At 39.5% G+C, this 26,957-nt stretch overlaps 1 protein-coding gene across 2 annotated transcripts in view; it reads left to right on the top strand.

Moving 5' to 3' along the window:
* Window positions 1–8,363, top strand: part of LOC128490962 (PH and SEC7 domain-containing protein 3-like) — a 133,037-nt gene extending 124,674 nt beyond the window's left edge. For both annotated transcript variants that reach the window (XM_053463127.1, XM_053463118.1), the window contains 3 exons: window positions 371–515; window positions 1,107–1,250; window positions 7,675–8,363. In XM_053463127.1, coding sequence (XP_053319102.1) covers window positions 371–515; window positions 1,107–1,250; window positions 7,675–7,890 — 505 coding nt within the window. In that variant the 3' untranslated portion in view covers window positions 7,891–8,363. The remainder of the gene's footprint in view (window positions 1–370; window positions 516–1,106; window positions 1,251–7,674) is intronic.
* Window positions 8,364–26,957: the final 18,594 nt, after the last annotated feature.

Here is a 26,957-nt window from a genome sequence, read left to right as displayed (position 1 = left end):
TAGAATTAGTAGATTAGTAGATACCTGAAAAAGCACATAGGGGAGAATGACCAAATTTAGAAAAAAATTGGTTTTGAAATAGCAAAACACTACTTGTACCCAATAACTTGCTGAGGAAAAAAAACCCAACATAAAAACATTGGGTATTTCTAAACTTAGGACAAATAGTAGAATCTATTTAGAAGGTTTTTTTATTAACTTTTTTGGATGAGTGAAAGATTTTTCAAATAAAAGTGAGAAGAAGTGGGGTTTTTTCAATTTTTCATCATATTTTATTATTATTTAATAGGACATTAGATCATATGATCAAATGATAAGGTATCTGAGGAAAGACTGAGGATTATTTTCTTGTGTTTGTGCGTGTTTACAGGAGCAGTGAGGAAATGGAATCCTGGATCAACAAAATAAACTGTGTGGCAGCCGTGTTTTCTGCCCCACCCTTTCCAGCTGCCATAGGATCCCAGAAGAAATTTAGTCGCCCATTACTGCCTGCTACAACCACCAAACTGTCGAAGGTTTGTGCTCCAAGATATTATTATTCGTGTAATATTGTAACACCACACTTTCACAGTGTTGGGTCACATGCTAAAGGTACGTGGAGGTGTTGCCTCTCTTCTCCCCTGATGTTCCTCTTTTCTGGGACCTCAGAATATTTGCCAGAGTGGCATATCAGGGAGGTAAAGTGGCATATCAGGTAGGCAGAATGGCATATAAGGCATATCTGGGGGGCAGAGCAGCAAGCCTGGGAGCACATGTGCATAACTGGGGGCAGGTTGGCAAATAAAAGGAAATAAAAACAAAAAATATTTTTTCTCAATCATAGTTTTTATTTAATATGAAAAATAGTTTACATGTGAATTAATATTTACTAGTAAAACATTTTTCCTATAGGGTAGTATTATATTCAGGCTTTTTCTTTTTTTCCTAAAGTAATACGATTTTGGAGGTCATCTTATAATCAAGCAAATACCGTAGTTTACTAGTGAAGTGGATTTGCCCTGCTGTTAACCTTGGCTATCATTTGTTGCAAGCACCTTTTGCTATAAACAAGATTCTGTACTGTATGTCTGCAAAACTGAAACTTGGTCCTTGTTATCTGTTCCCAGGATGAACAGTTGAAATCACATGAAACTAAACTGAAGCAGATCTCTACAGAACTGGCTGAACATCGCTCCTATCCACCGGATAAGAAAGTAAAAGCAAAGGAAATAGATGAGTACAAGATGAAGGATCATTACCTGGAGTTTGAGGTATATGGATAGCAATGTATATTCAATGCATATTTTGCATCTCTAATGAGTTGGTAAGAAATATGTAACTATTAAGTAATTTTCACTAAACATATTATTGAATCTGGCTGCTAAAGTCAGTAGGTTGAGACCATCTACTCTTTTCCCTATTTAGTATTGTCCAATTTCAGGCATGAAAGATGATTTAGATCACATTTTATATCGTAGCTGAGGATCCTGTGACCCAGGGCTCGACAAACCCCAGATCGCCATGGCGACTGAGAATTTTGTCCTGGCGCCTAGGTGTTTGTCAGCCTGTTACATCCCCCAAAAAATGCCCCCACGTCGCCACAATCGTGGTGATCGCGGGGGCGCTGCTGCTGCTGTCTGCCCAGACCAGCAGACCAGCACAGCCACCCCAAGCCCGAGCCTGTGATCACTCCCAAAGAGTGATTCTGTAGGCTGAAAACGCGATTGCAGGAAAACAATCAATCGCGTTTTCAGCTGCCACAGGCAGCTTCAGGAAAGGGGGTTGAGTGTTAATTGGGTCCCCACACAAGTGTGGGGACCTGACACAACATCCCCCTGCTGCCTGATCGGTCCATGAGAGCGAAAGTGCAGCGTTAAACCCTTCACTGCCGCAATTGCGGAATTTTAGGGGTTAATTCCCGTTTTGTACAGGGCTCTGCTGCTGGAGGTCTGCCTGGTAGCCCACGCAGACCAGCAACAGCAAAAGCGAGCCCCAAAAAGCCCTTTGATGACTCTTGCAGGCATCGAAGCCTACAGGAGTCATCAAAGAGACTCCTCCTTGCAATGGCTGGTCTATAGACCCGCAATTGCGTCCCAGCTGCCAGAGGCAGCTTCAGGGAGAGGGGGAGAGGGTTCTTCGGTCTCCACATGTGTGTAGACCAGATCTTATCTGGTTCTTGATTTTGTCTTAAATTCCCATGCACATAACTTATCCCTTGCACTACTGAAAGGCTGTTGCCTTCTATCTGTGGAGTAACATGTTCTTTCATTACATCTAGGCCTCTGCCCCTTTAGTTTTAGAGGGTTAGAAATTATCATAGCACTTATGATACTGTTGGTTCTACTGCTTTTGTAGTTTCATACCTACACATCATGCTTTGTGCAGAGACTATCTTTCCTTTTTTTGTTTGTTGTTTCTCTTAACCCCTTAACGACAATCCACGTGGTTGCCGTGCAACGATATAACGACAATGCCCGTACATGTATGGGCTGCCGTTAGGAAAGCCCTCCCCGGAAGAAAAATGGCCGCCACCGCACCAATCATCAAAGATCGCGGCGGCGCCCGGCTAAAACAGCTTAGGAAGCGATCGGAATCGCTTCCTAAGCATAAACGGTGTTGCTGACATGCCTCGATATCGAGGCATGTCAGTAACACTACCCCCCTACCCCGATAGCCTTGTGATTGCTCCGTCATTCACAGGATGGCATCAACAATAGATATGAGTTCATGGAGGGTCTATCCACACCCTCTTGAGAACTCTCGAGCTCCTCCTGCAGGTTGAATGCAGGTTCTGCATCGAACCATGCAAGGTCAATGGAGCCCAGCTCACTAATGAGTGATAAGTAAAAAAAAAAAAAATACATTAAAAAAAAATGTTCAAAAATGTTTTAAAAAATTTAAAATAATATGGTAACATGTAAAAATCCCCACTGTCACCCAAAAAAATTTAAAAAATTTAATAAGCAAGTCCTAAAATTCTTTATCTTTACAAAAATTCCAGCATGGAAAGAGTTAAAATATTGGCATTACAAATGCCCATAGGGTGTCTCGTATTAAAAAATGCATGAGTGGATGGGGTAAATTGAATTGGCCCGGGTTCAAAGATGTCCCAAATATGGGACATGGGGGCAATAGGATCATATGTCTAAATGGCATAAAACCCATGCATGGGGGGTATCACTGTGCTCAGGAGATGTTACTGAACACATATTGGGGTGTTGTTTGACACGGACATATACCAGGAGCGATACATTTATACCTGAAGTACAACATGTGTGAAAAAAATACAAAAAAAATGTACTACCATAAAGTTTCACAAAGGCTGGTGGTAAAATTAGTGCATGGAAAGGGTTAAAATACCAGCATTTCAAATACCTTGGGGTGTCTAGTTTTAATAATATATGATTTGATGAGGTAAATTGCATTGGCCGGCTTTAAAGATACCCGAAATGGCACATGGGGGAAGAATTAACAGATTTGGAAAAAAAGGTTTTGAAATAGCAAAACACTACCCAAAACCCAAAACTTGCAGAAAAAAGCAAAAAAAAAAAAAAAAAAAAATTGGGTATTTCTAAACTCAGGACAAATAGTAGAATCTATTTAGCAGGTTTTTTCATTCGTTTTTGCAGATGAGTAAAAGTTTATTGTTTAAAAAGTGAGAAAAAGTAACTTTTAAGCAAAATATCTTTAATTCTCATACTTAAACTTAACTTTACAGACGCACGTTTTTAATATATAAATATATATATTTATCTCAAAGCTATCACAGCCTTGTGTTTAAAGTATCTTGAAGTTATGCCCATAACTGCCCATGGTCATTCAATGTTTTGGTATAACCCCAAAACCAGTTGAGAACCCTACAGGCTATTTTGTATTGCAATGTTACATTTTCCAACACCACTGTCAATGTTTGCCTCAGTAAATAGTGATAGGTGTTATGCTGTACCACGGTCAGTGTGTGCCTCAGTATAAAGTGAAAGGTGTTATGCTGTACCCCCGTCAGTGTGTGCCTCAGTATAAAGTGATAGGTGTTATGCTGTACCCACATCAATGTTTGCTTAGTATATAGTGATAAGTGTTATGCTGTACCACAGTCAGTTTGTGCCTCAGTATATGATAACAGTTATGCTCTACCACCTTCAATGTTTGCCTCAGTATTTAATGATAACAGTTCTGCTGTACCAATGTCACTGTGTGCCTCAGTATATAATGATAGCAGTTATGCTGTACCCACGGTCTGTCTGCCCCAGTATATAGTGATAGGTGTTATGCTGTACCCCCATCAATGTCTGCCTCAGTATATAATAAGTTATGCTGTACCCTTGTCAATGTTTGCCTAACGATAGAAGCTATGCAGTTTTAAAGTGTGTGTGTGGGGGGGTTCCACATACAGGATCTACCCCAGGTGCCAAATACTCTAGGTACGCCCCTGCTTGGTGCTATGGTTACCTTTGGGTACTTTTAAGCTTTTGTTTCACTAAAGTACTCTACACTTTTCAGATCTTTCCTATGTGCTTTGAGGTGACTTACCCTGTCATCCATAATTGCACATGAGAAAGATTTATGGGAGATGCTCTGCTTTAGAACTTTAGATTACAAAGGGCAACCAACTCTATAAAACCACTTCACAGAGATGCATCCAGTCCTCACTAACTGAGAATGTTATCCTTTAGGTATAATGTATTATGATAGTCCTGCTTCTCTTATTTCAATGACATGCCGTTTTAAGCTATGGTAATTTAGCAAATTATTTTTTTTAAGATTAAAGTAATTATATATATATATATATATATATATATATAGTAGAAGCATTATTAAACACTCATCTACATCTACCAGACAAGCCAGAAGGCTTGTTTTTCCCCCAGAAATCCTACGGTGCTGCCACAACCACAAGGAATTCTGGGTAGGCAAATGCAAATTGATAATGTCAATGGTAAACAGTATTACTGCTGACCAGAAGCAAAGCAACATGTGATTGAAATAAGTATTTGCTAAAAACAAGTAGTTCAATCTGCTTAGTAAATTCAGTCTTCTAGATTGAGACACAAATAATACTTCCGTGTATATGTTGGTCGCACACCAGACATAAACACGCTATGTGGTAGAATCTGCCTACTAGTGATTTATGCTCTACAACCTTTAGTTATATCTATGAACCAATCTAATACTGTTTAATATCTTTGGTATTTCAAAATTCACAGAACGGTATCAACTCTCAATATTTATTGAGATGCCCATGTCTGTCATTGAATGAATTTAAGTGCACAATAAGCATTTCGGAAACCACATTATCATTTTCTTTGGTAAGGGAGGATTGCTTTACATACCATACAAATCAATTCAGCTATTACAATTATAGTGTGCAAATGTCTTAAGCTGAGAAATGAAGAGGAAATGGTGCTTGACAGCACTGTTCTAGATGTGAGAGTGCATGTCCATGCATGGAGCCATTTGCACAAAGGGGCAAATTGTATAGTATGAGAGGAAACGCTCAGCACTAATCTGTGGAATGAAAAGATGATCATCTTCACAAAAAATAGATAATATAAAAACTAATGTTAGTGTGTGTGCACAACTAATAAACGCCAGACACCCCCATTTTAAATGGGCAAACAATGAGCCTGGGCAAAGAAAATTTAAAAAGAAGAATGTAAAAATTAGAGCATCTCCACTGATTCTATGTGCTAGATATTTCCTTTCTTTCTCTTCTCTCACACTTTCCCTCTACACAACCCTATCCAACAGCCGTTTCCCTCTGCACACACACACACACAATGAACCTCTAGATCTGAGCAGCACATTGTACAGCTCTGTGGGATATGATTGTACTATGTAAAACAATAAATAATAATCGCTTCCAATTAAATGTATGACAGGTCACATGCCAATGCTTGTTGGCGCTTAATGTAAAGGTCCATTCATACAACCTGCACTTTGATTGGACCTTCACCTGTCCGGTGTGACCAACAGTGACAAGCCTTTTATATGTGTGTGTGTGTGTGTGTGTGTGTGTGTATATATATATATATAATACATATATATACATTTATATATATATATACATATATATATATATATATACATATATATAGATATAGATAGATTTATGTAGAATAACAAGTGTGAACACAACTTCAACAAAATGCATGGGTGCTACCTCCAGCCAAAACACTGTGATAAAAGAATAGGTGCACTACCAGCTTTTTAATTAAAAAGAAACAAGGTTACAAGAAAATTTAAGTTAAATCATCTTTTTGTCTATAGCCAACAATTGACAGTGCTTCTTACAATACATATTGAAGGGGTATCATTAAACTCAAACTAAGACAAACTAATAAATTAAAGAGGGCATTTCTTACAAGCTTACAGTCTACATATGGTGTAGGTTTGTGTTGTCGTCTCCTACATCTTTTAAATAGCAGAATTATCATTACCTGACATTCACGACCTTGCAAAGCACATTTAGAAACTTTCTAACTTGTGTATAAGAACTTTGATTGCTCTGGCTTTACAGGAAAATGTTCTTCCCTCCCTGTCCATGACACAGCCCTCCGAAATCATACAGTCCAAGCAATCATGAATAAAAAGATTATATAAAATTATTTTGCAAACATTGGAAATTCGCCTCCTCACTACACCCTGCTGAAAGCTGCGCTAGTGTGTTTTATGGCTGCATGAATAGAGAGAGATTAGCTGCAGCAGAGCACCTTTTGTATTAAAAATGATGATTGAATACACCCTCCAGCTTTCATCGCAAGTGCGGTAAAATGTGCCAACTACGGTTCTTATTGCCTTTGTAGGTGGCTCCAGCTGTGATGACTGTTCATCTAAACCACATGAAACTAAGTACATTTAAATATGATTGTTTTTCTGGGTCTCTTTGTTCCCAAAGGGAAAAGAAAAGAAATAACTGGTCCAGAACATGAAAATAACAGTTCACAGTAGAAATATTTTTGCACAACTCAACCTTTCCAAACTTTATCATTCTCACCTTATTTAGGCAAAAGAGAAAGCATGCCTTTTCTATTTAAACTATTTTACTGTGTGTCTTTTTGTTAAGATTCTTCATACCTAATTACTTAAAAAAAACAATTAGTTTTGATCTAATGTCCTAAACAGTAATGCAGAGTAGTTCTTTTCACTGAAGAAACCAATGCAATGGAGTTTACAGATTAATACTTAATAATTATTAAACTATATATAAACATAGTATGTTAAAGAGAGCAGATGGCCCAGTTTAATGGCGACAATTACCTAATTAATATTTCTCTTGTCCTTGTAAAAAACTGACAAATTGTACAAAACAAGGTAGAGCTAGTTCTGATAAACTAAATTAGTTATTGAAGAAGCTGTAACAAAGGCAATCGTTTAATTTACGGTAATTAGTTGATGTTGTGAAATTGCCTATTTAAACTTGCGTGAAAAGAATGGTTTGTTGTTTGACTAGATAAAGTTAGCTTATCACTGGGGGATTATCCATTTGGCTCTGGGGCCCATGCCTAGTGGCCCCAAGCAAATGCAGTAAAGTGTGTATGCCCCACATTTATTCGGTAGCTTGTAATGATGATGCCTGACTAAAATCATTACCATATATACAGGTACTTCTGACCACAGTGAATATGTATATTAAAGTATTTTGTCTTTTTTTTCTATTTAAGCGCTAAAAAGTGTATTTTATTTTTTACTTTGTAGAAAACACGCTATGAGGTTTATGTGAAACTTCTAAAAGAAGGCGGAAAAGATTTGCTGATCAGTGGCGAGAATGACAACGCTGGCCTCAAAAAATCCCAATCCAGCCCTTCACTGACCCAAGATTCGTCTCCAGCGAGTGCCAAGATCAAGCGCAATGTTTCCGAGAGGAAGGACTACAGGCCAGAGACACCCAGCATCAAGCAGAAGGTCCCCTAAAAGGAAACAGAACTGGGATGAGCTGATGTCAGTCAGCAAGTGCAGCAAAATATATCGCCTGTCACAAGTGTTACTATTTGTGGTTCATTCAAACTACTTAATGAGTCTGTGACTGACCGGGGCTTGATAGCATATTTTATTGCACATTTCTTTTTGCTGTTGACTGCTCACTATGTTGTAGATGTCTTTGTTCCCAATCAGCAGAGTGTGGTTATTTTGGCTTTGTTTTTAAACAGCTCCTGCACTGCAGTTTTACCCATGTGCTGAAAGGGTTAATAATTAATGTACCTGTTTCTAAGGGAATACATTTTAGGACTTGGTTGTATGCGCCAGTCCCAGACCACACCATTTTTACACCCTCTATTTTACACATAGTTTCCATTTCTTTTTAATTGTACTTCTTGCTATTGTTATAATTTAATATAGGCAGCTGTCCACAAAAGAGCAGGACATTCAGAGGAAATGGCAAGAAATATCCACTATCTCACAATTCTGTTGTGAACTATGTGATATTGGGCCTAAAAACTTGGCATGATGGACCAATATACCAAAACATTATATTTGTTAATGATATATCGGTCAAGGTAACTGATACAAGGCTTTAGTGGGGGAGTTTGGTGCAACAGTTGTTTTTGTGTATACACTTCTACATAACATATATCATCTCCTATTAACATTCTTTAAGACAATTTTTGGAATGTACTGTACAGTTTTCATCTCAATATTAAGAAAGTAGAAAAGGCCTGGTGGTTTCTGTGCTTAAATCAGTAGTGTTGAAATGTATTATCCTATTTATGAATGGTACTCATAAAGGGCCGTGATAGTGCTCTGCAGAGTTAGGGATGGGTTATTACCAATGATATGCTTATCCCAGATTTATCACAAAGATACAAGTTAAGTAAAGGCCAGGGACTCATGTCTTGCAGGTGATAAAATCCAGTCTTTAGCAGTAATTCACATAGACAAATATTTTCTATGTGGCTGCTAAGTTGTCCATTTTCTAACATACGTAATGCAGATTGTATGTATTTTTTAGTTCTTACAGAATGTGTAGAATGAATGGATGTAGAATCGTACATTATTATATATAATTATATAGTATCATAATAATTGTTGGTAAGTCATACAATGTAAGAAAAGCAATGTTTACACAGCCTTGAGATATTTGCAAAAGAAAGCAAATGACAGAGTAATGGCTATCATCTTTGTCCTAAATTACAGCAAGTTAAATTATTTTATCAGTTATTTATCCTTAAATATTTTAAGTCGTGCTATATTTTCCACTCCAAAATTTATATGAACCCATGCACATACATATTGGCCGTGTGTTTTACTACAGTATTTATAATACAATAATATTACATAAGCATATATTGGGTTACTTAGTAATATCATATGTTTTCTGGTTTTTAGGCCTTGTCAAAGTATGATGTTTGCTTGCATTAATAACCTCCTGCTGTTGGGAATATGCACGTATTTGCAACTGCTTTGCTAGTGTTTTTTTTATTTTTAATACCATATTATGCATTCATTTTTATCAGATCCGGTTGAAACGCAACAACTGAGACCAAACTAATTTTAATCAGGATTATGTGATGTAGTATAGTGGCTTATATTGAATTCATAGCTTTGGTACTATACTTTGGTTTACTTTTATATATTTATTGGACATTTGAATGATTACCCTGTAGCATTCTCACATTAATTCTAGCCTTTGGGTCCAATAAATCTAGCATATCCTAGGCACTAACTCCACAAAGTTGCTCTTCCGCCTTCTCTGCTAAATATATAAATGTTATACCTGATTATAGCATTACAGGTTTGCATTCCTTTGGTTGATGTGGCTATAAGGTCATCCATCAAACCTTGTCTCAGAATCTCTTTATACATAATACCCCTTGTCCCTAGTATTTTTATCTGGCCAGATCATAATCAAAAATAATTATTTCACCATCTCAATATGAGTATGTGGCTGTGAATGGGTTGCAATGGGTCTCACTGATAACTTGTCATCACTACAAAGCACAAATGTGATGGTTTATATATATATATATATATATATATATATATATATATATACCATAAACCATATAATAGTTTATATATATATATATATATATATATATATATATATATATATATATATATATATATATATATACCATAAACTATATAATAGTATATACAATATACCATTATAGAAAACGTATAACTTATGGATTGGCCCAAGCAAAGGGAGGGGAGGTGACAAAAGAGTGTGATCTCCCTGACTTCACTTCACGCCAACCCCAGAGAGCTGCTCCAATAGCTTGTCTGATCCTATACAAAAAAGGTTAAAATCGGTAAGATTTGTTAAGTCACTCCACTGACTAAACTATGCATTATACAGGGTCAGCCCAGCCCTTTTGGAGAGGAGCTAGCCAAGAATGGACCTATGTAAAATTAACCTTTACACAAAGTCAATTCAGGAAACACAACTTTGCTATAAACTCTCTTGCCATCTGCCTCTTTAGTGAATAAACCAAAGGAAGGGTGATGTATGTGTTTCTTGAGGAAATGTGTGTGGTTGTGTAAGGAAGTTCCTTAACTACAACTTGATGCATTTACAGTAAGCTACTTATATATATGTATCTTATTTTTGGATGCGTACATATGACACACAGTAGTGGCAGGTTTTCTTTTTGTAATGCAGAGTGGGTGGGGGGGGTGACAGGTTACATATTCATACTTAGGAATGGAAGCATCATTATTCTAAATACCGTATATTCCGGCGTATAAGACGACTGGGCGTATAAGACGACCCCCAACTTTTACAGTCCAAATATAGAGTTTGGACTATACTCGCCGTATAAGACTACCCCTCTACCCAGCGTACAACAACCAGCCAATCACGGCAAGCGATGTACCTTACCGGTGATTTGCTGGTTAATTTGCTGACACATACATGCACTGCCCTTACACACACACACACACATATATAATATATATATCTATATATATATCTACACATATGCCTGTCCATACATACACATTTATACACTGCCCTCACCACACACCCCTGCCTTTACACACACATGTATATGTATATGTATATGTATATGTGTATATATATATATATACACACACACACACGTATGTATATATATATATATATATATATATATATATATATACATATACACACACACACCAGTATATATATATATATATATACACACCAGTGTGTGTGTGTGTGTGTGTGTGTGTGTGTGTGTGTGTGTGTGTGTATATATATATATATATATATTTCTCCCCCCTTTGTGCCTTTCTCCCCATCTCTTACCTTATCTTCTGTCTTCTTTCTTCCATGCAGTTGTGGGAGCCCGATGTCTGGCACTTCAGACCTCGGCTTCCCTGCTCTCTAATCACTACGCGCCGGCTATTGATGCCGGGCGCCGGGACATGACGTCATCCCTGCGCTCGGCATCAATAGCCGGCGCCTAGTGATTAGAGAGCAGGGAAGCCGAGGTCTCAAGTGCCAGACCTCGGGCTTCCCTGCTCCCTCATCACTACGCGCCGGCAATTGATGCCGGGCGCCGGGACATGACGGCATCCATGCGCTCGGCATCAATAGCCGGAGCGTAGTGATTAGAGAGATTGGTGGCTTCGTGGGAACCTCCGGCTTGGTAAGTACCCGGCGTATAAGACGACCCCCCACTTTTAAGAAGATTTGTTGGGGTTAAAAAGTCGTTTTATACGCCGGAATATACGGTAACTGAATAGTAGAAATAGAATCCCTCCGAAATAATGGAGTCAATCCAATTCATGTTAACTCTGCTCAGGACCTTTTCAACTGAAGAGTTTATGGTAGTTGTTCTGGCACATTTTAAAACATATATTTATTAAAGGAATGTACTTATAGGGCTTAGAGAAAGGACCTGTCCATTGTGACAATCTGTACTTTGTATAGATGTGATCTGTATATACATGTATATATGTTGTGCTATTATTTCATTTTATTTGTAAAGGTACGATTCCTTGATAGTTTTACATCGAGGTTTAGCTATTATATCTGTTTACATTGTGTTTCCCACTTCCATACATACAGTATATGTACCTGTCTGTTATAATTTGTTATATTTCATCTTCATTTATTTCAAATTTAGGACATTTATGGAGAAGGGTGCATATTATACACCTGTGAAATAACAAACCAATTATACAAACTTTTCCTAAAGATGTTTGTTCTGTATGAAGCATTCATAAAATACCTGTGATTTTAAGGAACTCTTGAACTCTACAAGTGGGCTTTTTATGCTAATTTTACAAAGTTTGAGTTCTGATTTATGTGCAATCAGTCTGCTCCAAGTAGCAATGGAACGTATAAAAATCGCAGGCTTTGAACATGAAAATGACTTTGCGTATGCTTCTGTATGTAATATTACTGCTGCATGATAACACTTTATTGCAAGAATGGGTCTACAGATATGGCCACACAAGGACCAGAGCACAACAAAATAATACCGGGGGTGTATGTTACCTTCTGCTCTGACATCCGTTGTTTTATGGGAAGGATAGCACGCCTGGGATTCTTTGTCCTCCCTTTCTCCTGTTATATGTGCATGGAAGATTTTTGGTTAAAGGAAACGTTTACCTGTACCTTAATTATGCAAGGTTCTTTTTGTTTTCTATTGATGTGTACATATTTGTTATTGTTAAGGTTGTATAGAAACAACATAGAAATATGCTTATGACAGCTAGAAATGAGAAACATATATTTACCGACTATAGCTAAAGGCTGATCATTATGCTCTCACCTGCTCTGCTGCTAAAACATCAGCTCTGCAGGACCACAGAGAGGTTTATTTAAAGGGTCAAGGAAGGTAATAAGATTTCAACCTATGACGCAGAGATTTCAGATCTCAAGAACAGCATTAAACAAATTAGCTACTCACTATCACGTCTTCAGTGTTTAATATTTGCATAAACTGTATCTAGAATTCATTTTTTTGCCTTATGTTACATGTAAGATTGAAGTTTTGTCCATTTGGTTTATCGGTAGCTGTTCTCTGCAGCTATCAGAGTTCACACTATAATGATGGTTTGTAAGACTCTCTACAAGCTGATATGTAGTAGATGAAAGTGGACTGCCCTTTTATTAACATGCAACAAGTTTAAAAAAAAAAAATTGGATGTTGCTGGGGAGGGGGGGCTAGATGCACAACTTTAAGCACGCTTTAAGCCAAATGGGTATCCAGCAGCTGGCTGCACAAACATTGTCCGATGGCCTTAAAGTGGCAGGGCCTATATTCATCCACCGTCCATCCCTCCCTTAAACAAATTCGAACACTACTAAACCCCAATGGTTTATTTTTATGTTATTACATAGTTTTTATAGATATTTACATAATTTTATTACATTTAGTAATATTAATGCACTGAAAGGAAAGCATATAAGATAAGGTTTGTCAACATCCTTCCAGTAGCTAGCAGTTGCTGAACTACGTTCCCCATAATGATCAGACAGCACAGTCATTGAGCATCATGGGCAATGTAGTTCAGCAATATGTGTGTGTTTGGGAAGGGACCAGCCTATAGAAAGAGATATATTGGTACACTCCTAGTTCCAGACATTTCAGAATGGTCTCAATTGGAGGCCAAATCATTTTCCTTTGGTTTAGTGTTATTACAATTTCTTTAAAGGGTACTATTTGTGTAACACTTTCATATACCTTATGTATGAAATTAAGGTAGGCTGTAATGCTTACGTTCATGCAGTGCTAAACAATAAACATTATATAGCCCTTTTTTATTTTATTTTTTTATAAATATGTAAAAGGTACGTAAAGGAAGTTTTAAAGTTTCACTAAAATAGGTACTATATGGTTGGGAGTGTGTCTTTTTTATGTACAGTTGGACAGTTAGAGGGGCAGGCAGCCTTTGACCCTCTAGATATGATACTTGTAATTTGCTTTGTGCACAGGGAATGGCAATTACGTTTTTTGTCAGACCCTGTACTTACAAATGAATGATAATAAATACACCAAGCTGTCGCTAGATTTTGCCATGAAATAAAATGTTATGTAATTACTACGTTTGTTGTGAGTGATCTAGCTATAGGTTTAAATTTGCCTTATTGTATTGTGGTCAATATAAGAATTATTTGCAGGCTGGACAGTATAGTATAGACCATTTGTTAACTGTAGTGTGCCTTCAGCACTGATTAGCAGTTTATAGAAGAGTTAAGGCAAAATATCTCTGGTGGAGCATGTCCCTTTGACGCTTCAATCCTATACTAGATGTGGAGTTACTGCTCCACCTCTTGTTTTTTGAAGCCTACCTTTTAATGAAACGATGCATGTTGATGTCTGTGAACTCTGAGGTACTGAACAGGATGGATAATACATCATCAGGTACAATTCTTCTCTATAATTTTTGCTGCAGAAGCTCTCACTTTTGCCATAAATATACCAATATATTATTTTCTGTGATATTTTGTGGATAAAGCCATTTTTTGTTTTGAAATTGTGCTAGTATAAAGACAGCCTAGTAGTTCAGAGTATCCCATCAAAGCCCCAGCTGTTAAATCCGTTCAGGCAAACTCTGCCTGGCTAAACATCTCATATGGTTCCTGTGGGTGCTTGGAGCTAAATAAACTTCACTCTGTAATATCTGTAAATGCAAAAGTGAGAAATGTAGCAGGTCACACACCGGTTTCACGAGATCGCTGTGTCATACTAATAAAAGCTTCGGTGTACTCCTTTACTGGCAGAATATCCTTACAATCCCAGCGGTGAAATTAGAAACAAACAGTGCTGAAGCTCATGTCAATTAATATCCACATGTGTAATTAAACATCATTTTTGATGTTCACCTAGAGTAAACAATCTTTTCATCAACTACTGGGTTAATGCAAGGCTGACTTTGCATAACATCGTTTAGGCGTTTGTGTTATGTTAAATGTCATAAGAAACACTTCTTATTTCTTTAAGAAAATCTTAAAGACTGTGACATATGTGTATATATATCGCCAAGCATTTTCAGTGCTCTTCACATCAGTGCTGCGTATATATAAATAATTTTTTGATGGTTACATAGGAGAGGTACTATTCAGTAGTGTGACTGAATGTTCTTTTAACATAAGCAATGTGGAGCAATTGGGGTTCTAACAAGATTGGATTGGAAAGATGATATATACTAAAATTAAAAAAATTAAAAAACCTTCTTATTCCACTTCTAATACATCACATCTGACATGTGTTTGCTGAATGCCTTGACTAACCTTACTAGACATGAAAACTAACAAAGACAATAATAATATCCTAGTTAAATAGGAAAAAAGTTGGACATGACATAGGTACAAAGAGGCTATCGGCATTGTTAAGCAAATAAACGTAAAATTAGAAGATAAACTGAGTACTTTGACGTTTACAATAGCATTTTTTAATTTAAATACATATGTACATTCATCACATCTGCTCTTTTTCATTCCAATTGATGTAATTTTAGGCAATGACTCCCCTTCCCATCTAGATAAGCTGTGATATAGTACATTTCTGTGTTGTGTAAATGTTCTTTAAATATTCAGTTTCTTTGTTTTTCTAGGTTGGGATATTGTTGCTTTACAAAAAGAAACATGGAAATTATGGCATAATTTTTTTTTATGTGACATAAATCATCCAAATGAATAAAGGATTTAAGAAACAAAGTGTATATGACATGTATATGTACAAACTTTAGCAGGAAATAAAACAAATGTATTTCACCTGCAGTGCTGTTGTTGTTGGATTTTTTTAAGCATTCTCTGATTTATTTATTTGTTCTGATGGTGCAAACGGGTATGGTATGTGGGCATGTGTTTGTAAACATATCAGGTGGTAAATGATAAATTAAAGGTATAACCCCTTCAGAACTGGGTTTTTTTTTTTTTTATTATTATTTTTTTTTACCATATTTACACTAAATGACCAGAGCCGATTTTGTGCTTTTGCTATGTCTTTATTCAACTCTGATTGCCCACTAACTCATTTAGTGCACCCACACACATTATATATTGTTTTTTAAAATAATTATATATATAAACCATTATTTAGTATGAAAAATATCAAAAAATGTGGGGAAAAATTTGGAAAAAAAGAAAACCTATAAAAACGAAATATAACTAGTGCAAATGGTGAAAAAAACTCCAAAAGTGTATTTAGGTATTTGTCCTGTTTTTGGAAACACCTCATATGCCGTTTTTTTTTTTTTACGGCTACCTATGCGCTTCAGGATTTCAAAATCCTGACTCTTACCTACAAAGTTACAATAGAGATGTGTGATCTCCAAACTGCATCATGAAGCAGCAGGGAACCAGGGAACCTAATCACCCAACAGCTAGGCCACTGTATGCTGCGGTCTGTGACAGAGTATGTAGGGTAGTCAACAAGCTCTCAGGCGTTTTATCTGAGACAAGAAGACATAAACTAACCACAAGAAGAAGAAGATCCTAGTCATCCTACCTATTAAAGCAACACAAAAATCATATAGGCTGATTGCATACGATGGACTATAGGGCAGCATTGTTACACATACAGAAGAAAACAGGCATATTGATTTAAATGTTTTTTTTTTAACTTATGGAAGCTACTAAAATATAGAAACATACAATTTGACAACAGATACGAGCCATTTGGCCCATCAGGTCAGCCCATTTTAACTGATGTAAAGACGAAGGCCTTAATCAGTCCTTGGTCACATTTTAGATTCCTGATGCTTGTTTACATACCCTCACCGTTTTAGCCTACATCGCTTATGCTGGGAGCCTGTTCCACTTATCTACCACCCTCTCAGTAAAGTAAAACCACCTCAGTAAAGTAAAACTTCCTTGTATTACATCTTAGCCTACAACCCTCTAGGGTTTAGGTTATGTTCTAACCCTTTTCCTCTGAAATAATTGAGATCATCCTGTATAATACTGTAATAAACTTGGGAATTCATTGTACTCTCGATTATGGTATGCTGTTCCCTCCACTGTACTTCACCGTAGGGATGATGTTTTGATGCGCGCCCTTTTTAAGCCATAGGGAGTGCTGCATATTCTTCCCAAACAGTTCAACCTTAGTTTCATCACTCCAAAACCATTTTCGCAGTAGCTATGTGGAATGTCAAGGCTCGCAGCAGTGTTTTTGTTTGGAGAGCAGTGGCTTCCTCTGTGGTGCCCTGCCATTGGCTTCATGCCTGTTCAATTTTTTGTGTATAGTAGACTCCTGAAGAGAGATGTTAACCAGTTCCAATGAAGCCTTTAGCTGTTACTCAAGGTTTTTTTTTTTTACCTCACTGAGCATTTTTCATTGCACAGTTGGAGTTATCTTGGCTGGGCCTCCATTTCTAGGGAGAGTAGCCACTGTACTAAATGTCTCCATTTCTAAAAAGTTTGTCTAACTGTGGATTGGTGAATATGTAAACCCTTTCAGATTATGTTCTACCCCTTTCCTGCGTTATGCAAATCAACAATTCTTGGTCCTGACTCCAATTAGCGTTTTTGCGTGTTATTAATTAAAACAGATTGTGTTTGTTCATTATTTTAAGAAGAATTTATACATATTCTGGTCACTGTCTGGACATTTTTTTTTATTATTATGGCCATTCAATTACTTTGCAACAAGGTATAAAAGTATATATTCAGTTACCCAGAGTTATGTTCAATTGCAATAATACTTTAAAGAGCTTCTGGGATTTGGAGGCCTCTTCAAAGCTCATAAAACAAAAATGGGCATTACACTACCTTAATTAGCTTTATTGTTAGGCTCTTACTTCTGACACTGCATTCTCAATGCATGCCACATGAAATTTGCTATCAATAGACACTACACGCTTTGGCTGCATGCAAACCTCTTTAATTGCTAGGTTTTCCCATACAAAAGAAAACATCTCATAGAAACATCTCTAGAAACATTTCTATCAGCTTCTCAGCTGAAACCATACTGAACCCATGTCAGCCAAAGCATGATGCAGATATAGATAATGACTGAGCAGATTATAAACCATTAAGAAGAAGAATTAGGGGTGCAACAAAAAAAAAACCAAGGCCCCCCAACTTCACCAAACATGTTCCACAGTCAGTGCCAACTTTGTCCCAAGCAGCTTATCAGTCCTATCATTATCCCTGTCTGTGCCATCTTTGCCCCCAACTTGTCATTGCACCCAAACAGCTGGTCTGTGCCTTCTATGCCCCCTTGCTCCCCCTCTAACATACACTCTGGCCCACATATGTAAGCACACTTTAATATGTAAGACACATGCTTACACAAACGCTTACCCATACTCACAAAAACACACACTCCCTTTCACGCCACTTATATATACCCAATAGGGTACACACACAAACACAACACATACACATACATGCTCACACACACTTCATCTCACACCACTTACACATACCTGCTCTCACACACACAAACACATTCATGCTCATACATACAAGTGCTCACATGCACCTATACAGAGACACTCATGCTCACATACACTTATACAGACACATTCATGCTCACATGCATTTGTAAGATGCCTTGCCCACAATAATGAACATGATTACAGTATCCAAATAACCTGCTGACATGTAGAAATGAGATACCCTGGCAGATACCCTGAAGCAATGACATTTGAAACATATAAAGACTAGGTTTAAGTTATGACAGGGGAGTACCTAGAGTATTTGGCACCTGGGGCGGATCCTGTATGTGGCACCCCCCCCACACACACTTTAAAACTCCATAGTTTCTATGATAATATACTGTCACAGACATTGACGGTGGTACAGCATAACTGTTATCATTATAAACTGAGGCACACATTGACGGTGGTACAGGATAATTGCTATCTTTACATACTGAGGCACACATTGACGGGGGGCACAGCATAACTGTTATTCCAAACTGAAGCACACATTGACTGGGGTACAGTATAACTGTTTTCCTTATATACTGAGTAGCGCTGTAACTAACGATTATTCACATATTCGATTAAAAAATAAATAAATTTATAAAAATAACTGGATGTTAAAAACAACCAGTAGAATAACAAAACTTTGAGAAAAATGCATTTCTTGTTTTTATTTTCCAACCTGCCCCCCCCCCAGTTATGCACATCTGAGCCCAGGCTTGTCACACTGCCTCCAAGATATGCCTTATACCACCTGTATGCCTTATATCTCCAGATATGCCACTCTGCCCCCTCCGATATGCCTTATACCCAGATATCCCCCTCTGCCGACCAAATATGCCACTCTCCCTCCCCGATATGCCTTATACCCCCTGATATGCCACTCTGCCCCCCCTAGACATACCCCCGTGCTCCATACTCCTTGGTGACTAGTAGAGGCAGCTGGTGAGCGTCTGTGCGGTGCGCGTAGACAAACCTCTGCTGCTGGTTGGCACTTTTGCTGGAGCGTCATGTGACACCGGTGCTCCATCATAGAAGCCCCAGTGGAAGTGCTGACAGTAGCGGCTACCAGCTGCCGGAAAGGAAGATCGAAGATCTGGATCTTAGTGTTATTATCCGACCACTATTTGAGGTTGGTTTATAAGATGAAGCCCTCATCTTATATTCAATAAAATCGATTCAACTAATTGTTAATGAAATTCGTTAATTTTATCGATTAGTTGTTGCAGCCCTAATACTGAGGCAGATATTGACGGTGGTACAGCATAACACCTATCACTACATACATAAGGCACACATTAACGGTGGTACAGCATAACTGTTGTCAATATATACTGAGGCACACATTGATGTGGTACAGCATAACACCTATCACTATACATTGAGCCAGACATTGACAATAATGCAGCATAACCCCTATCACTATATACTAAGCCAAACATTGATGTGGTGTAGGCCTACCACTTTAGTGTCTGGATTAGTATATAGTAGGGATGCGGCAAAATGAAGATCTGGACCAAAACCAAAGATTCAGCATTCACTTTGTAAGAAATTGACCCTCTTACAGGGTTATTCTTTTAGGGAATGTGTAACGAACAGAAAATTACCCCCTACACCTTTAAAAAAAAAAAAAAAATTTAACAATATAACAGCAATCACACTCCTATTATGCCCATGTACTAGCATAGGAGTGTGACTGCTAGCATAGGAGTGTGATTGCTGTTAACAATCATATATAGATGCCTATGCCATGCTACCCCCCACACGCACTTACATATCCATGCTATCACACCTACCTTTCCTCTGTCACTGTCACTTTTCCCGCTACAGCTCCTTTTCTTTCTCCTCTTCTTTCTCCTCTTCGTTCTTCCTCTTGGCTCCTCTTCTTCTGTGTCCTTCCGGTGCAGTGGACGTAGAAGGCAGTGGGCGTGGCTTCAGTGTTGTACGCCGGGATATGACAGCAAATCCCGACGCACAGTATTATTTGTCGCGCGCATCGCACGGGAGCAAGATCGGGACCTCCCACTCCCTCGATTCGCTTTAAGCCAGTAAGAGGGAGATCCTTGATCTCCCCAACCGAGCCTGCTCCTCTTGCGGCGTACATTATTGTCCGTCTCTTGAGGGGTGCCAGCATTGTGGCACCCCCCAATAAGCAGAACCCGGGGCGGACCGCCGCCGCCGCCACCCCCCGCTAGGTACGCTACTTAGTTATGATATTTTACAAATTAACATTTTTGTAACGTAGAGCTGAACAATTCCTATTCACAAACATAACAGAGGCTACTCTCACAAAAAAAAGTTAATCAAGTCAATATGGCAAATCGTTTTTGATAAACATCCATTTGAAAATTGGAAAAGCCCATTAATAAATAAATAAATAAATAAAAATATATATATACTTTGAAAATAATTTACCTCATCTAAACGCTCATGAGGCATGATGATTACACAAAAGTTTATTATGCTTTCAGTGACTACCTGAAGGACACCTTTATGTCTAAATGTTATCCTTAACACATTTCTGTGTTGTGCGAATGAGATCATTCATGTAGCTACTTGAGAAAATGAGTTAGTGTAAATGAGAAAGCCCCAGTGAAAATATTCACATGGATTATTTATTCAGCTTTCTTAAATATATTTTCTTCATGTTACGCATTTCATTGATTAAATTATTAACCTATCAAAAGGAAGACTTAATTAGTTTTAACTATTTTTGAAGGAAGCCCTGTGTACAAAAAAATTAACAGGAATCAAATGCCTGGTGACCACTGTCCAGTCCGGCCCTGTTAAGTGCGATAAGATGAGCGATTGTTGAAGGGGCTTAGGAATCTTCTTTTCAATTTGCATAATACAAGTTTAACCAACAATATGTAAGTTCAGATATATGATTCAAACCAGTATAATGATGCATCCATGGCTGTATTCATGGTTGTAAGGGTCGCATCTGCGATCGGGCCCACCACTTGTCCCACCCCTTTAAAACTGCTAGTGGCACAAAGAGTGTAGAGATCATTCAATCATCTCTTCCTGCACTTTATGTCTGACTGATCCAGAGAGCAGGACGTGACATCACATCCACTTCCTGCATGCTGGATCAGTCTGCAGAGCAGGGAAAAGGAGAGACAAACCACTCCTGCAGGTAAGTAGTGAGGGCAGGGACACAGGTAGGCTGCTTGTTGGCACTCACAAGCTGTTTGGGGGCAAAGCTGACAGTTTGGGATATGGTGCTTGGTGTAGTCAGGGGGCCTGGGGCAATTTATATGTATCAAATATATATTTTGGAGTCTTTGTTTTTTGGATAAATACATTCCTTTGTCTTGACCGACCCCCCTGGCCATAACCCTGACCCTTTTTCTAACCTTTTATTCACCTCTTTGCCCTCTTGTAGCTTTCCTGGAACATCCCACCATCTGAAATCAAGCAATACAGGAATATACTGGAAGAAGGGATTGGTGCAACCCAAAGTGCAACTGAGAGATCTGCTTGCTCGTACTGGAGCCACATTTGGCATTTAGCAGTTACCTAATTGGTCATTCCAGCAGTCTGAAGACTATAAGGAGGCTGCCTAGAGGATTCCAGTCTTGTAGTAAAGAAGGTACTACCTTGCATTGCAGAGGGGGAGCACTGGCAGCACATTTAGCCATGGCTGGTGCAAGTCACACATTTAACAGATGACTCGCCCCCTGTATTGATGGCACCTACATTGCAGGCATAGATTACAGGTCGCACACCCCAAAAGCCAGCCCTTGCATCCATATTGCACACATAGGACTTGCCCAGCACCCAGATTGCATCCATAGAACTGCCCAGCAATCATATTACACACATAGGACTTGCCCAACACCCACAATGCACACATAGGACTTGTCCCAGCACCCAGATTGCACCCAAAGGAATTGCCCAGCATCCATATTGCACACATACGACTGGCCTAGCACCCACATTGCACACACAGGAATGGTCCCAGTAACTAGATTGCACACATATTACTTGCCACAGCACCCAGGTTGCATCTAAAGGAGTTGTCTAGCACCCAGGTTGAATCCACAGGATTGAACACATAAGGAGTTGCTCCAGCAACCAGATTGCACCCACAGTGCCCTCCTCTCAGTCTGGCTCACGCACCCTATACTCTTTAGGCCCAAAATAGTAATGGATATACTGTCAAAATACACACATATACTCTACCCTTACAAATGCCTGCCCAGAAAACATACATACACATGTACATTAACGATTGCCCCTACATATAAACATCCTAGCTTACACTTGCCCTTGCATTCATGCACTTGCTTGCCCTTAGACATACTTGCAGTAACATGAAAAACATAAGCACACTCTCTCTCCCTTTTCTCATATATCGCATTATTGCCCCCATTCTCATTACCTCCTTTAGGTCTCCCCTTTCCCTTAATCTCTCCCCAGTGGCGGAACTACCGGGTCGCAGGGGTCGCGACTCCGACCGGGCCCTGGAGTTCTGCCACTCAGGGGGGCCAAGCAGGGCCGGACTGGCCCACTGGGATACCGGGAAATATCCCGGTGGGCCCGGCGGCTGGCAGAGCGGGATTGGAAGGCGCCAGGGGCGGGCTGGGCAGGGGGACAATTGCCAAGGGCTTGCCATATTAAATTTTTTTAAAAAAAGTATTAAAGTAGCGCCTGCCGGCCGCATCAGCACCCAGCGGCCGTGTGCGATGGCCGCCTAGTGATGGGGGCAACGGGAGGGGGGAAAGCTCCGCCCCCTCGCACGGACCTTTCACCCCTCACGCTGCTCCCATCACTATGCGGCCATCAGATTGTTGGAAATTTAATCTAAACGGCTGCTGCGTGCTGATCCCGCTGGCCGTAGCTACTTTAATACTTTATTTATTTTTTTAATATGGCAAGCCGATCCGGCATATTAAATAAATAAAAAAAAGGATTAAATTAGCTCTGGCCGGCGGGATCAGCACGCATCGGCCGTTTAGATTTACATTTCCAGCAATCTGAAGGCCGCCTAGTGATGATGAGACTGAGAGCAGGGTGAGGGGTGAAAGCTCCGCCCCCTCGCATTCAGACTGCTTGCGCACCGGATGTCGTGTCAGTGACATCCTGTTAGCATAGAAAACAGCAGTCTGCAGCTACCAGAGGACGGAGGACAAGATGAAAAAGCCCCAAAGTGTAAGAAGTAGAAGGTCAGTAAACTAATGTATTTTTTGTACAAACTGTATAATATGTTTTTGTATTTTTTAAAAACAAAAACAATCGGTATGTGTGTGTATGTAAGTGTGTCCTTGGGGGACAAACAACATGATGCTTTTTTAAATTGTTAATTTTTTTTAAATGATTAAACAAAAAAATGAAATCCCTGTGTCTGTATGTGTTCACAAGTTCAGTGCCACCTCTGTCACCTTTCAGCCCCCCATGTCATTGCTGTCCCAATTCACCCCCCATGTAATCTCTGTCCCCAATGAGCCCCTCCCAGTGTCACCCCTGTCCCCATTCAGCTCCCCTGTGTCACCTCTGTCCCCATTCAGGAGGCAGAGTGCCCCAGCTCCCTTTATGCCACTCTGTCTCCAGAAATGCCTTTTAACCACCTATATGCCACTCTGCCTCTATAAATGCCTTTTAACCCCTATATACCATTCTGTCTCTATAAATGCCTTTTAACCCCCTATATGCCACTCTGCCTGCAGAAATGCCTTATACCCCCTTGACACACACTTGCACTAAAGCACAACACAGACACTCACACCAACACAACTAGACACTTAATACTAATACATACTGTGACAGAATGACCTGTCATACAGGGGCCCAAGGTACTCAGAGATGGCTCCAGCCTGGCTGCCAAACAGCCAAGAACTCCATTGTTAAACTAATCCCATTAACAGGATGGCTACCAGGGGGATATTCAGTAGCTAAAGGGGATTAAAGGTTGAGTTGTCTACCTGTTTATCAATGTTAATTTATGTTAATGAAGTTCTGTGGCTATATCTAACAACAATAAACTGTTCATTCCTGCTGTACTCAATTCAAGGTAGTTGTGTGTCTACTTATTGGGTACACACAGCAGGGTTCCAAGGTGTGCATGCTGGCTGGTGCAGGAAGTGATTCCGGGGACAAGAGGAGGATACATGTGGGTGATCTCTGGGAGTTACTACAGCTCTCTTGGTGAACCCGTTACATTGGCGGCAGCGGCGGGAACCTCCTTGCAAACGTCCCAGCAGAGTACCAGCGGGTATACCAGCAGCAAGCCAAAGATGGTTCCAGCACTACAGGACGTGTTGGTGCACAGCAGTCGCAAGTTACATAAATGCCTGGATGGAGGCTCTCAGAGTGGACCAGGGTGTCCGGGGAATAGTCCTCCCATCCTCCAAGGAATGGTACGTGCTACAACTAGATTGGCGAATGCAGTACCTGGGAGAGCAGCCTCAAGAGAACTTGGTGGCTGAGTTGGAGAAGTTGCTTCCACTTGAAATGACTGTGGATTGTGGATACCGGGCCCTGTATTGGCAGGCAGTGCAGTGGTGTCCAGAGCTGAAGGATGACTACATGCCAGAGGGCGATGACTTTGGCGGCCCGGGATTGATAATGGAAAGCCTACAAGAGGACCTAGAATTTGGGAGCCCATCGAAATATCGGTGCGAGGAGATCCGGGCATTCAGGGAAGGGATTCTCGCAGATGTGCCGTTACCTGCCCGACTTGTGGGCTGATTTCGATTATTTGGTTTACCAAGAATGGTTCCTGGAGCAGTAACCAAGGAGGGTCCGGTCAGGCAGCCACAGAGTTGGTGGTGCCCCTGGATTTTACAAATGCAGCTGAAGCGCTGTCCTCGGGGCAGACATTAACTAACGTACCCGCAGGCACATGTTCACACACTTACATACACCCCATGTATACACACACACAGACAGGCACTAACACGCATACCCAGGGAGACACACACCGACATACCCAGACAGATGCACACTAGCCTGAGGAATAAGTTCTCAGCAACCGTTCGGCGCCTCTCACTCTTCTCCGCGAGGCCTCTGCCTTGGTCACAGTGCCGGCATTTCAAGCCGAGCGCCGGTATATGATGTCATATCCGGCGCTCAGCAGTGAAGCCTGCAAATACAAGTTTTTTATCTCATTCAGTTGCATGTGTTGTTTATTTGATCTATACTTGAACTACAGGGTGTAAGTAAAAGAGCGGTATGGTTTAGTGAATGAGGGGACAAAGGGACTCTGGGGATGATTACAGGGGAGAGGACCTCTCAATGTCACGGTGCAGGACTGACTCTCACGATCTTCCCCTGATCTGCAGTCAGTGTGGAAAATATTTTTTTTATTTGGTATGGTAGCGGAGGGAGTGATTGCATGCAAGGAAGCATTGAGCGGGGCCCAAGGAAATGCTTGGGTAGGGTCCAATTTTTTCACTAGAAAATATATTGGCAACAGGGTCTAATATTTTTATATATATTGGCAGCAGGGGCAAATATTTATTTATATATTGACAGCAGTGTTTAATATTTATATATATTGGCAGCAGCATCTAATATTAATATATATTGGCTGCAGGGGCTAATATTAATATATATATAGGAAGCAGGGACAAATACTATATATATATCAGCAGCAGGGTCTAATATTAATATATATCGGCAGCAGGGGCTAATATATATTGGCAGCAGGAGCTAATATTAACATATATTGGCAGCAGGGGCTAATGTTAATATTTATTGGCAGCAGGGTCTAGTATATATATATATATCGGCAGCAGGGGCTAATATTAATATATATTGGCTGCAGAGGCTAATTATATATATTGGCTGCAGGGACTAATAATATATATTGGCAGTAGGGGCTAATATTTATATATATATTGGCTGCAGGGACTAATAATATATATTGGCAGTAGGGGCTAATATTAATATATATATTGGCAGCAGGGTCAAATATCAATATATATCCGCAGCAGGGGTTAATATTAATATATATCGGAAGCAGGGTGTAATATTTCTATATATCGGCAGCAGGGTCTAATATTTATATATATTGTCAGCAGTGCCTAATATTAAAGAATGAAAAATGACTGCCGGTTTAGCTGTTATTTTGAAATCATATTTCAATCACAGTCTTTACTTCAAAGAGATAAGAGCATATTATGTAGTTAAAAATGCACGTCTAACGTGTGTATATATGTATGTATGTATATATATATATATATATATATATATAGTGTATATGTACTGTTTTATAATTGGCCCCCCTACTTTGGTCCCTGGCCCCCCATGTGCCCCCCCCCCCTAAATATGAAAGCTGGAGACGCCACTGCAGCTAAGCCATGCTCTGGAAACCTACCCTAGAAAGTGCACACAAGTCCAGCAGGTAATGCCACACTTAGCTCAAGGGTTGTTTTCAGGGCCTCTCCTTGCCCAGGGGAATTTCTCAACCTTTCCCCTCCACACTATTTTATCTCACGGACTAGCAAACACCACATACCCACAATGCAAAAAAACTTGCAAAGTCAAGACAGAATTTACAGGATTGTATATGAAGAATATGCAGTGGAAATAAAAAGTAATTTCAAGCAACAAGGTTAAGCTGATGCTTGCAGCAAGGAAGCATACATGGCGACATGTGGGACTAAATGTAATTGGTGCAGACATGTAGAAATGTAGAGGGCTTGTATAACATTTAA

Source organism: Spea bombifrons, chromosome 1, assembly GCF_027358695.1.
Source record: "Spea bombifrons isolate aSpeBom1 chromosome 1, aSpeBom1.2.pri, whole genome shotgun sequence".
In the NCBI taxonomy this organism is placed as follows: Eukaryota; Metazoa; Chordata; class Amphibia; order Anura; family Pelobatidae; genus Spea; species Spea bombifrons.
Note: the sequence above shows the minus strand (reverse complement) of the source record. Positions and strands in the feature narration are given on the sequence as shown.